General features: G+C 40.5%; 1 protein-coding gene across 27 annotated transcripts in view; it reads left to right on the top strand.

Annotated features, from left to right (window-relative positions):
- Nucleotides 1-13,572, top strand: part of Pum1 (pumilio RNA binding family member 1) — a 111,566-nt gene that overhangs the window by 1,597 nt on the left and 96,397 nt on the right. For 24 of the 27 annotated variants that reach the window (XM_048434236.3, XM_048434235.3, XM_087904551.1 and 21 more), the window contains exon 2: nt 3,903-4,276. In XM_048434236.3, coding sequence (XP_048290193.1) covers nt 3,914-4,276 — 363 coding nt within the window. In that variant the 5' untranslated portion in view covers nt 3,903-3,913. Of the gene's footprint in view, nt 1-3,902; nt 4,277-13,572 lie in introns of those variants that run through there. The other 3 variants (XM_048434234.3, XM_048434233.3, XM_048434232.3) reach the window with 1 other exon arrangement.

Here is a 13,572-nt window from a genome sequence, read left to right as displayed (position 1 = left end):
CGGGGTGGTAAAATAAACACCTTTTAAACCGGACGTCTTAGTAAAAGGAGGTAGATTAAACCCTGCTGCTTTGTTTAGAGAAAACTCTCTAATAGTGATATTTAAAAAGTAAAAAACTGCAGCTTGATCTTTACAGACTGTGAAAAACTTGGTACTTCATTGTATTGTTAAAACGTCTGTTTTTTAAATAGTCATTTGTAAAACAATTTATTTCAATACTATACATAGCTATTAGTGAGCTTTCAGAGTTCCCTGAAAGGTAGCATCAGTTTCACGGTTTCTGGTACTTAGGTAACTGATTATTAATTTTTGTTTTGTCAGTCCTAAAATATTACAGAATTCTCCCAGACACTTGTTAGTGTTTAGATGTTGCTCACTTTTCAGTTGTCCCTCTTGCCAGAGTTTCTCTTGTCTGAGAAACTGCCTTGCCTCATTAGGTAAAGCAGGAAGTCTCAGGGCCTCCAGAGAGTCTTACAAAAGCCAATTGTTGTGCTTGAATATTTTTGTGAGTGACCCTTCCCCAGTTATTTTTTAGAATGAGATTGTTTTCAGGGACCAGGTTTTTCTTACTATGGAAATTCATTTTAGGTAACTTTTGACATTTACTATTTAAGAATTTTCTTGGAGATTGGTGCTCTGTTGCCTTGACTGGTCGGTAACTAAATTTGTGGAATTGTCAGCATAGTGATTTGAAATTTGTTAAAACCTTCATAATTTTTTTTTCTTAATTAGAAAGCTCCAAAAAAACTAAGGCATGGAGGAAAGACAAACTTACTTTCTTTGGAAACTGGCAGAGAGAGATTTTTTTTTTAGTTTAGTGGCAAAACTTGGGCTTTGCATCTCTTGGCCTAGGAAAATGTAGTATGCAGTCTGAGGGTAATGAGGTCTTTAGAGAGTCAAGTGAGGAGGTATTAGGCTGGCATTCACTTGGCAAAGGCTGATGATGAAACACCTGTGATTTTTTTGGTTTGTACTGAAGCCAAGACAGCATTTTATTCATGTGAGTCTAGAAGGCTAAAACTATTCTAGTATAAGGTTCTGTTGGATGGGGTTTAATTGGGGGGAAGGGGTTCGAAGATGGTATTGGAATTGTTGATTTATACCAGGCTTTTCCAAAGTATAGGTTTTGTCTTTTTTTAGTTAGTTATTTTTATTTTACGTGCATTGGTGTTTTACCTGCATGTATGTCTATGTGAGGGCGTTTGACGGTTGTGAGCTGCCATGTGGGTGCTGGGAACTGAACCTGGATCCTCTGGAAGAGCAGTTAGTGCTCTTAACCACTGAACCAAATGACAGCCCCCTTGTCATTTGTTAAGTGAATTCGTGGTGTTCCAGGTTGGCCTTAAACTCTCAAAGTTTAAATGTAAGCTGCCTTAGTCTTCCAGAGTGCTGGGATTACATATTAGGTTTTGAACAGATTGCAGATTGCTTTGTGACCTCTTACTTCTAGCTTCCAAACATGAATTAATTGTAAGAATTTTCCAGGAGGTTACTTATCTAATGAGAGAACATGGTTGGAGACTGGAGAGATGATGGTTCAGTAGTTAAGAGCACTTGGTGCATTGCGTATGTGGTGTATGCTTTTAATCCTAGTACTCAGGAGGCAGAGGCACATGGATCTCTGAGTTCAAGACCAGCCTGGTCAACAAAATAAGTTCCAGGACAGTCAGGGCGGTTACACAGAGAACCTGTCTTAAAAAACGAAAACAAAACAAAAAGGAGCACCTGGAGATGCTTTTGCAGAGGACATGTGGTGTTTTGTTCCCAGCACCCACATGGTGGCTTACAATCATCACTGACTCCAGTTTTTAGGGACATAATGCCCTCTTCTGACCTCAGACATTGCATGTACATGGTGCACATACAAGCAGGTAAAACATACCCAAAAGAAGAAAAAATACTTCCAAAAAGAGAAAACAGAGGGGGCTGGAGATATGGCTCAGTGGTTAAGAGCACTGACTGTTCTTCCAGAGGATCTGGGTGTAATTTCCAGCACCCACATGCCAGTTTACACCTGTCTGTAACTCCAGTTCAAGGGTATCTGATATGATATCTTCACACCAATGCATATAAAATAAAGTTGAATAATTTATTAAAAAAAGAGAGAAACAGTTTTTTAAAGATTTTATTTATTATATATACAATACAGTGTATGCCTGCATGCCAGAGGAGGGCACCAGATCTCATTGTAGATGGTTGTGAGCCACGATGTGGTTGCTGGGAATTGAACTGAGGACCTCTGAAAGAACAGTCAGCGTCCTTAACCTCTGAGCCATCTCTCCAGCCCGAGAAAACAGGTTTTTTACTTGTTTTGAGCAGTGCTGATATCCTTGGAAGTTACTCTAGTGGTAGCAGATAGGTGTATACTAATTGGTAACCCCTTTATTTTGTGTGTGCAAATATAAGTATTTGGTTTTGAGGAACTTAAGTAGCAATGCATCCTAGTAACATTTGATTTCTTTGTTGGATTTCCAGAAGAGTTTAATATCCTACAGATAACTAACTGCCAGGAGCGGTGGCCTACTTCTTTTTTGCCAGAAATCAGATAGGCAGATATCAGGGAGTTCAAGGCCAGCCTGGTTTCCACGTGGTGAGACTGTCTCAAAAAACCAAAAAAGATAAAAGTTATACTACTTCTAGGATTCTAGAGCGAACTAGGATTGGTTTCAGAATAGCTTGAGATCTCTGCTGCTTTAGATGGATGATGATAGCCCTGGGCTCCTCCTAACTTCTGTAATGTTTTACTTGTGAAAACAGGGCTACTAATGCTTCCCTTTCAGTGTTTCTGTGATGAGATAATGTCTGCCATGTATTTGCTACCCTATTCCTGTGGTGAGACAGACCTCTGGTTTTTACAGTGAGTTTAGTCCTGTTTCTAAGTTGATCATTAATGAATGTGATTGCTTTGTATTTGTAGGTTTCTAGTAAAAGTCTTGATTTCCCCCTTGTTATGAAACCACTGATGATCTTGGTTAGGATATATATTCTTGTCACAAAAACATGTTAGATATTTTGAAAGGTCCTTTGAAGTTACAGAATCTAAGCCATAGGCTTTTTTTGAAATTTATTTTTATTTTTTGTTTTATGGTGTTTTCCCTGTGTGAGGGTGTCAGAAGCCTTGGAACAGGAGTTACAGACAGGTGTGAGCCCCCATGTGGGTGCTGGGACTTGAACCTGCATCCTCGGGAAGAGCATCCAGTATTCTTCACTGCTGAGTCATATCTCTAGCCCCAACCCTAGGTTTTTTTTTTAATTGACATGTTTATATGTTTTTTTTAAAGTAAAATTGGAGCGTGGGGGAAGTCCAGGGGATTGAATCTAGGAGCTGTTGAGGCTAGGCAAGCACTGTACTGCTCCATTGAACTATACCTCCTGACTGTAAACTTACTGATGCTTTCAAAAGTTCCTGGTCACAGCCCTGTTGTTGCATGCCGGTGATCCCAGCACCCAGGAGGTGCAAGTAGAATCAGTAGTTCATGGCCAACTTTGGCTACCTATTACTATCAAAGCCAGCCTCAGTTACATGAAACCTCACCTCAAAGGGAAAGAAACCTGTTTATTTAAAGACTTAAGTACATTTGGCTTAAGGAGAAAGTAAGTTAAGTAGGGAAGCCATTGATTACATAGTGTTTATTTTTGTGATCCTAGGGCTCAAATCTAGGTCTCTATCATTTTTATTAGTAAAGTTTGGTTACAGTAGTGGGCCCTCATCTCAGCACCAGTTGAAGTGCTTGCTGCTCGTTACCTTTATTTCTGCACACACACTTTTCTTCTTGGTTGAGACGGGCTATACATGATTGTCTTGCAGAAGAGAAGGAATTGTTTAGCCTTTTGTACTGGAGTATATGGAATTGTTTTTTAAAAATACAAGAATTAAACATCTGTTAACTGTTTGTTCTTAGGTGTTGGTGGAATGAGCGTTGCATGTGTCTTGAAGAGAAAAGCAGTGCTTTGGCAGGACTCTTTCAGCCCCCACCTGAAACATCACCCTCAAGAACCAGCTAATCCCAACATGCCTGTTGTTTTGACATCTGGAACAGGGTCGCAAGCGCAGCCACAGCCAGCTGCAAATCAGGCTCTTGCAGCTGGGACACACTCCAGCCCTGTCCCAGGATCCATAGGAGTTGCAGGCCGTTCCCAGGACGACGCTATGGTGGACTACTTCTTTCAGAGGCAGCATGGTGAGCAGCTTGGGGGAGGAGGAAGTGGTGGAGGCGGCTATAATACTAGCAAACATCGATGGCCTACAGGGGATAACATTCATGCAGAACACCAGGTAAAAAAAGTTCCCTATTTCAGCTTTAAAACTCTTCTAATCACTGTCCGCTTAGGCTGTCTGCTTTCAATGACTTTCTTAAACTCTTTGATTGCTTATTTAGTTTGTTGTAATCAAGAGTCACTTCTTTTAAAGAATGGTTGCTTATTGTAATTGCCACTGGGTCATTTACCATTCTGGTGTTATATAGTAAATTCACTAAAGAAATCTCAAGACTGTTTTAATGTTCACAATGCATTTCTAGGAATATTGTTAACAAAATATCTGTTTTTCACCATTGATATGCTTTTAAGAATTGGATTTAATTATTTGGATTTAAATCAGAGCCTTTCTGTTGGCTTGGGTGACTTATCTTTAAGATGCTATTATTTGGAAGCAATGTGAGAATGTTTAAATTCCCAGGAAGAATTAAACTTGATGGTTGTTGCAAATGAAAAATTAAAGGAATATTGAAATAAAAAGATGTTATGGTTGAAAGTAGGGGAAATTAAGAAATCATCTGCTCACTTGAGGTTTGTTTGAAGTGGAACTGATGAGTGCTCAGTGTAAGGGTTGGTTGTGTCTTAGGGCCCCCTTCAAGGATTCTCTGGGTAGCCCTGACTATCCTGGAATTCACTCTGTAGACCAGGCTGGTTTTAAACCCAGAGACGGCCTACCTCTGCCTCCTGAATGCTGGGATCAGAGGTGTGCACCACACACTGGTGGTTTTACCTTCTTAATCAGAAGAAATATATTGAGCAGGTTGATCGTAGATCTTTGTTTTACTGGTGTAGGTATATGTAGATGAGGATGCTAGTGATAAGGCAAAGGAAATATCCGCTCCTGAGTCATTTTTATTTTTCTGAAGATCTATTTATTTTTTATGTATACAATATTCTGCCTGCATGTATGTCTGCAGGCCAGAAGAGGGCACTAGATTTCATTACAGTTGGTTGTGAGTCACCATGTGGTTGCTGGGAATCGAACTCAGGACCTCTGGAAGGACAGTGCTCTTAATCTCTAAGCCATCTCTCCAGCCCTCCTGAGTAATTTTTAATTTTTATTTTATACTTATTGCAAGGTACTTCATTTGTTTACTGTTAATGCAGGGCCATACCTTTTCTCCTTGGCAGTACTGAAGATAGAACCCTAGTCCTTTGAGCTTCATAGCCAATATCGCTATTTCTGAAAAATTATATCCTGAGAATTTTTTTTTTTTTAGAGACTTGAAGGTAGTAATTAAATTTACTCATCTCTTTGAGACCAGCCTGATCTATAGAAAGAATTCTAGGGATAGTTCGATAGTTCGGCTACACACAGGAACCCTGTTTCCAAAAAAAAAAAAAAATTCCCCCAAACTTAGTATTCTTTTCTGTAGACTTTAGCATGTAGAAAACTTTGGGGCTGAGTTTGATGTCACGCACCTTTAATCACAGTATTTGGGAGGCAGAGGCGGGTGTAACTCTATGAGTTTAGGCCAGTCAAGACTATATGCCAACACCCTGTTTCAAAAACACCAAAAATAAAACATGGGAAGAAATCTATTGATTCCATGATTATCTAGCCTTTTGGTTTTTCAGTAAGGTTGTAGAAAACTGACATGGTAGAGGGAAAGGACTGGAATGCCAGGCCAAGATGTGATTCTCAAGTAGCATTGTTTCTAATAGGTTTCTAATTGTGTTCTAATGAGAAATGGGTAAGGACCAAGTCCCATTGGACAGTGTTTTAAGGATCTTTCTTTCTTTCTTTCTTTCTTTCTTTCTTTCTTTCTTTCTTTCTTTCTTTCTTTCTTTCTTTCATCTTTGTTTTTTGAGACAGGATTTCTGCTGTGTATCCCTAGCTGTCCTGGAACTAGTTCTGTAGACCAGGATAGCCTTGAATTCACAGAGATCCGCCTTCCTCTGCTTCCTGAGTGCTGGGATTAAAGGCGTGTGCCACCACCGCCCTGCAGTGTTTTGCCTCATGTATGTATGTGTGTAATGTGTGAGCCTGATGTCTGTTGAGGTTAGAAGAGGGTGTTACAGGGGACTGGAGTTACAGATGGTTGTCAGCACAGTGGGGGTGCTGGGGACTGAGCTTGGGTTCTCTGGAAGAAAACGTACTCTTAACTATTGAGCCATCTCTCCAGCCCCCTACCCTCTAACTTTTTCTTTCTTGTTTTCGCTCCTCTCTCTCTCTCTCTCTCTCTCTCTCTCTCTCTCTGTCTCTGTCTCTGTCTCTGTCTCTGTCTCTCTCTTTGAGACAGGGTGCTCTGTGTAGTCCTGACTATCCTGGGACTCACTTTGTAGACCAGGCCTTAAACTCAGATCTACCTGCCTCGTCCCTGCCTCTGGAGTGCTGAGAATAAAGGCATGTACCATCACACCCAGCTCCTTCTTATTTTCCATTGTCTCTAGTGCAGGCTGGCCTAGGAGTGTCAATTACTGTGCCTCTCATCCTGAGTGCTGGAGTTCCAGGTATGCACTACTGCAGCCTATTCTGGATAACAGCTTGAACAGACACATGAGGTATAAGCATGAGAGACTGAGGTGTAACTCAGTGGCAGAAGCTTGCTTGGCATGCTTGAGGCCTGGGTTTGAAACCCAGCAGTGCCAGAAACCTCACAGAAAAAGATAGGGAGCTGAGATGCGTAGCATTGTGAATTGAGTTACAAATGCTGGGGTCCTGGCTCATGAAGTAACAGGGCAAGTAGGTAGTCTACATGTTGAGTTTAGGTAAAGATGGGGTGCAGTAGGTAGATGCTGTATATGGAGAGGTGTCAAGCTAGGACTACATGTTTGGGTGGCACCTTTGGGAAGGCAAAGCAGAAAAAGCCCATATCTCTTGACTTGGCCAAACGTTTAGAAGTCATAATCTTTTGCTTTTAAAATCTGTGCTATAATCCTGGTGATGGCAGTGCATGACTTTAAATACCAGCACTTGGGAGACAGAGGCAGACAGATCTCCAAGTTCAAAAGGCAGCTTGGTCTACACATTTCTAGGACAGCTGAAACTACACAGAGAGACTCTATCTTGAATTTCCCCTCAAAAACAAAAAAGCAAACCTCTGTGTTACAGGCCTAAAGCTTCTTACATTGACTTTCCTTGTCTCAGGGTGGTGCATAAAAGCTGAAAGGAGATTCAAACTTAGGGTAGTTTTTTTTTGCAAAGTGAGCAGATTAGACTCTGGATCAGTTGATAGCAGAGCTCTGAGATCTAAGATCTGGTTGTGCAAGTCACTGACTGTTTCTTTAAGGCTTACTCTGTTTGTCTGAAGTGAACCCTATCATGAGGATCACATCTGTTTTACCAGACAGTTTGTTTAGCAAAGCAGTTAGAAATCAGTGGCAAATCTGTTTACTACACAGGGTCCTAAACCAGCGCTTGACTTGAAATTAACTAACAGTCACCATCACACTATAGTGGGGAGGGTACCCCAATAATGCATAGTGGTAGAGAACTCTGGGTCACTGATGCGTAGTTATGGGAATCCACATACTTATTTACACAGTAATTATTGTGTGTTGTAATGTTGTGCCCCCCCTATTGGTGTAGTTGATAGCATCTTACTCTGACCTGGCACTTGATGGGATCCTCTTGCCTCTTTCCTGAGTGCTGGGATGACAGCCATGTCTGGTTTGGTTTTGGTATTTGCCTCACTTTTTGGAACAAACTAATATGTAGGGCAGAGGTTCTTGTGCCTTTTCCCCTGGATGCGTTCTTTTAATTTTTTAACTCAGGTAAAAACAGCTGTTTAATTTTGCCCTCAGGTAGACAAGTGAGTCTTCCAACTTAGCTGTCTCAGAGATGACAAGCTAAAGGTAGACACCTTGTGAAAGGAGTTGCAGAGTACAGGGAGGGCTGTGCTGCAGGGGTGTGCCTTCCAAGCCAACTTGGACTAGACTGAGACCTTGTTTTTTTTTTTTTTTTTTTTAAAGGCTGCTGAGGTGGCCAACTCCTGTTATCCCAGCACTGAGCAGGAGGAACACTAGAACAAAGGGACATGACTAGGTAGGGACCCTGCTCTTTTCAGCCACTATTACAGGTGAGGTGAGAGGATGTGATCTCAGGTAGGTTGAAGAGAGTTTTTGAGAGCCAGACAGGTTCTAGGCACTGAATTCTGTAGTTCCTGAATTTGATCCTTACAGTTCTTGAGGTAGCTTTTTGCTAGGGACAAGAGACTGAAGCTTAGTCCAGCAGTGTAAGCATGCTGTGTAACCATGTCCAGCAGTGTAAGTGTGGGTGCAGTTTGTAAACTCTTGGTAGACTTCTGCCTTCCCAGGAAGACATGCTGGACCTCGGAGAACTGTTGGAGCAAAGTAGCATATTCTTAGGCCAATGGATTGCTTTACTGGGAAGGTAGAGACCATAAGCTTGACAGTAGATAAATACAAATGATGTTGACTGTTGTCTCATCCAAATGTGACTGAAGACTTGTTTTCTGTTTGGTGTGTGTTCTGTTTTTATGAGGGGTGATAATGTCTAAGTAGTACTTTTGGGAAGTTAATTTATCTCTGTAGAGATATGGTCACAATATGAAGTGACCAGTGCCTGCTACTTCAGTGCCTGCTACTGTAGTACTGGTTATTCATTTTTTTGGGGGGCTGTTTTCTGACTCTTTTTACTTTTTCTCTTTCTTTCTCCTTTTCTTTCTTTGGTTTTCAAGACAGGGTTTCTCTGTGTAACAGCTCTGGCTGTCCTGGAATTCACTCTGTAGACCAGGCTGTGTTGTGTGATATTTTGTTTTGTTCTGCCAAATAAAGCTTACCTGGGGATCAGCTAGCCACTATTTAACCACAGAAGCAGGGCAGTGGTAATTCAGGAAGTGGAGACAGGAAGTGAGGGCCTCTGCCAGTTCTCTGCTCTTCCAGGTTTTTACCCTGGGGATTTCTCTGCTTATCTCAGGCTGTCCTGAAACTCACTCTGTTGACAGACTGGCCTTGAACTCACAGAAGTCCACCTGCCTCTGCCTCCCTGAGTGCTGAGATTAAAGGTGTGTTTTAAAATGACTTTTTTTTAGCATAACTGATCAATTTGCTTTTCATTTTATTTTGTTATCATTCGTTCGTTTTGAAGACAGTCTATTCTCACTCTGCAGCCCTAGCTGGCCTGAACAGACTGTGCAAATCAGGCTGGCTTTGAATTTACAAACATCTGCCTGTTTCCTGAGTGTTGTGTTTAAAGGTGTGCACTAAAACTCAGTTATGGGACAAAATAAAATCAAATTAGTAATTTGCTTTTTCATCAGAGTGGCAGTGGTGGAATTTATACTTACTTTGCCAAGGGACTTTAGATTCATGTTCTTCCCTTCTGTGAAAACTTTACATTTTAACCTTTTTTTTTTAAAAAAAAAAAGTTTGTATTTTGCCTCCATGTAAGTGAACCACACGCGTGAAGTACCCACAGTGCCCACAGAGGCCAGAAGAGGGCATCAGATCTGGAACTAGAGTTAACACAAGATTGTTAGCTGCCATGTGGGTGCTGGGAACCAAACTGGGATCCTTTTTTAAAGAGTAGCAGGTGCTTTTAACTGATGAGCCATCTTTCCGGTCCATATTTATTTATTTTAAGTGATTTTATTTTTGAGATGAAAGTCTTGCTAATTTGCCCAGGCTGGCCACAAGCTCAAGATTTTCTTGCCTTCTCAAGTAGCTGGTATTGCAAGCGCATGGTATATATACAACACTTGTACAACACTTGACTTTTCCACTTTATAATACTGAATTCTTTAAGGACAGGAGGAGACATTTGGTTGAATTGTGGTCTTTATATTGGGTTATCCACATAGACTTAAGTAGCTCTGTCCTGGCCATAGTGCCATGGAGAATACTTCATGCAGTTTTTCCTGTGGTTTTTGGTACTAGAATCTGTTGTAGTTCTCACTGATCTGGAACTTGCTTTGTAGGCCATTCTGGCTTCAAACATCAGAGATCCTATAGTATTCCCCCTATATAGTACTCCCCCTAGATCCGGCATGATGGATCTAGTCTCTAATCCCAGCCTTCAGTAGGTTAAGGCAGAAGAATAGTGAGTTGGAGGGTAGCCTGGGCTTCATAATGAATCCTTGTGTTAACCCATGCCCCCCCCCATGAACAATAAAAGGATATAATTTTCTGCATAACTTGGTTTAATAAGTAAAATTTCTATATATGATTTATTTTGAATCTTCAAAACCCTTGTTTTTGGACTCAGTGGAAGTCTCTGGAGGAGAATGAGGGAAAGTGAACTTAGTGGTAGCGGGATGTAAAAAACCATTAAGTACAGACAGACAGACACTACTTCTAAACATATTGCACACATTATAGCATCTAAAACAAAGCCATTAAGATGACAAATTTGGGGATGCTAGAAAAGAACTATCTATTCATGTAAATGAGTTATATTTTAATAGTCATTTTGAAGATTCAGGATTATTTTTTCTGACTAGCATTGAAAATTTCATCTTGTAAAAGTAAAGGTTAAATCTTTGACATGTGATTGTTGTACTCTTATTGTGAAATCTATTTTCTCTGTAAAATGCTGGGAGATAAAAAGTAGGTGATGAAATAGGGGAAACATTGTAAGATCCATAGTTGAACTATGGCCTTTATATTGGGTTATCCACGCAGACCTAAGTAGCTCTTTCTTGGCCACAGTGCCATGGAGCATATTTTGTGGAGTTTTTTCCTGTGGTCTTTGGTACTAGAATGTTGGTCCTTGTAAATTGGCATGATAAGGAATGATCATAAATGGGCAGGCAGAGCTCTGGATGGAATGGCTTCAGTGGCCCTCTGCTGCTCTTTTCTTTGTTTGGTGTGGGCATCTTATGATGTACTAAGATGCTTGTTTTCTTCCTAGTGCTGTAAAGTAACTCTGACACCTTGTAATTAGAGTTGACTTTTGGTGTAGATTGCTTAGGTTCCTCAGCATTTGGACCAGTAGCAGTTGAATGAATAATCCATCTTTTATATTTTGTATCCTCTTATCCCTACACTCTTCACCCTTTGTATTCTAAACTTCCAAGATTTAACATTAGGTATTTGGTTACAAGGATGATCATCAGTCCTTTGAGTATGTACTCTGAAGAATTATGGGTCCAGTGGTCCTGGTGTGTGCACTCATATCTCTTCAAATATTGTAATTCTGTAACTTGATGTGTATGCTTTTTGGGCAACACCTTGTTTCAAAAAAGCTTTTGATAAGACATTAGGAGAAATTATAATAGACAGTAGTGAGATGTCACAATGGCAAATAAAATAACATAATTCAGAATTTATTTTGAGTTCAAGGACAGCCTGCACATAAAGAGACCCTGTCTCACAATTAAAAACAAATAAGCCTAAAATGCACGAAAGTAATTATACCGTAATTACAGTTTGAAGAAAAGAGAATGGAATGAATGATTTTCTTTTTCTTTTTGAGACAGGGTTTCTCTCTGTACCCTTGGCTGTGCAAGAACTAACTCTGTAGACCAAGCTGGTCTGGAACTCAGCCTACCTCTGCCTCAGTGCAGGGATTAAAGGCCTGGTCTACCACTGCCCAAAGAAAACTAGCCTGGAGGCAGAAATGGACAGATCTCTGAGTTTGAGATCAACCTGGTCTACAGAGTGAGTTCTAGGACAGTCAGGGCTACACAGAGGAAATCCTGTCTCAGAAAACCAAAACCAAACCAAACCAAAAAAAAAAAAAAAAAAACCCAAAAACCTCCTTTTTGCTGTGTTTCCATTTAGTTTCTTCTGGACACATGGAGTTGTGATATAAACTCAGTGAGTCCTGGTACTTTGTTCTCTGCTGGGAATTGTGCAAATGGTGTACAGATTGCAGTAGGTTATATGAGTTTATTTATTTACTTCGTGGAGATAATGAGAATGGAGCCTAGGACTTAGCTTCTGTTAGGCAAGCGTACTGCTGCCTGGCTTACATTTCCAGCCTTGAAGTACTAAGTTTTCAAGAAAGTGATTTTAATGTGTAAAAACAGGGAGCCTAAAAGACTCCTCCTTTGATACAGAGTTTGTTCAATTAAAGTGTTAATTCAGTGCTGTTTGGCTGTTTCTATGGTTGCCTTGCCATCATCACAGTCAGTACTCTCTTCAGCTGTAGATCTGGTATCCTAACACACACTTTGCATCCTCGTCTGATCTAGTCTGTGGATGGCCTGTCCAGAACTTTTTTCAGTTGGATAGTCTCTGGTTCTTTGTGACTACCTTCCCTCCTGTAGCTTAGACCAGTGTTTGAAGCGCTCATCCAGGATCTGGAGATGGAGTCCCACAGTGGTGCTGCTTTCTGAGTAACTCATGTTTGCAGGGGAATCATTGGTGCTGTCTATATCACTATTTCTTTTTCTTTTTTTTCAGTTTAATTTAGTTTTTTCTTTTTTTAAATTTTAAGATTTATTTTACATCCCAACTGCAACTATTTCTTTTTAAAGATATGTTTAGTTTATGATTGTGAGTGCTTGCCTTTGTATATCTATGTCTGGTGTCCACAGAGAACCCAAGAGGATGTTGGATTTTCTGGAAGTGAAGTTAATAAGTGTTTGGGAGCTGCCATGTCAGTTCTGGGAGCTGAACTTGGCTCCTCTGGAAGAGCTAGTGCTCTTACCCGCTGAGCCATCTATTCAGCTTCTATTATAATATTTAAAAAATACCAGACTTGCTGATATAAATTTTTTAACTCATTAAAGAGTTTATTAATTCAAATTTGTGTTTTCCCAGTTGTAAATTAGGGAGATAACTATTATCCAGAGTCAGAAGTCTTGGAAAATACAAAATAATGAATCTGCTTATATCTTCCTCTGAAGAAACTTGGTTTCATGAAGGGGGAAGGAAGTACAAAATGGTTTCAAATGGGAATGTCTGTCACTCTGTACTGAGCTATTGGTTCATTTCCTAGCTGGGCTTGGTGGTACAGTCCCTTAATCCCAGCACGTAGGAGACAGTCAGGTGGATTTCTAAATTCTAGGCCAGCCTAGTCTACAGAGCTAGTTAGTTCCAGGACAGGCTGTTACACAAGGAAACCTTGTCTCAAAAACACCAACCAAACACACCGACCAGCTCTCCCTCTCCCTCAATTTTATCTTTTTGTGTTTGTGTTCCTTGAAATGAATTCTTTGTCCCTCCAACCAGAAATTTATCAATTATAAAAATTTATCCTTAACTTAGGCTTGTCCCATCAGCTTTTATAACTTAAATCGACCCATTACATTCTGTCGCGTGGTCGTTTCCTCATCTCTCCATAGTGTTCCTGTTACTTCCTCTGCTTCTGACTGTTTACTGTTGACTCTGCCTCCCCCCCACCCCAGTCCTCTCTGTCCCTGGAAGTCCTGCCTAATCTCTTCTGCCTAACTATTGGGCCATTTA

The sequence above is a fragment of the Myodes glareolus genome, chromosome 3, assembly GCF_982192425.1.
Source record: "Myodes glareolus chromosome 3, mMyoGla1.1, whole genome shotgun sequence".
In the NCBI taxonomy this organism is placed as follows: Eukaryota; Metazoa; Chordata; class Mammalia; order Rodentia; family Cricetidae; genus Myodes; species Myodes glareolus.
The sequence above is the reverse complement of the archived record's forward strand: the minus strand, read 5'-3'. Positions and strand labels throughout refer to the sequence as shown.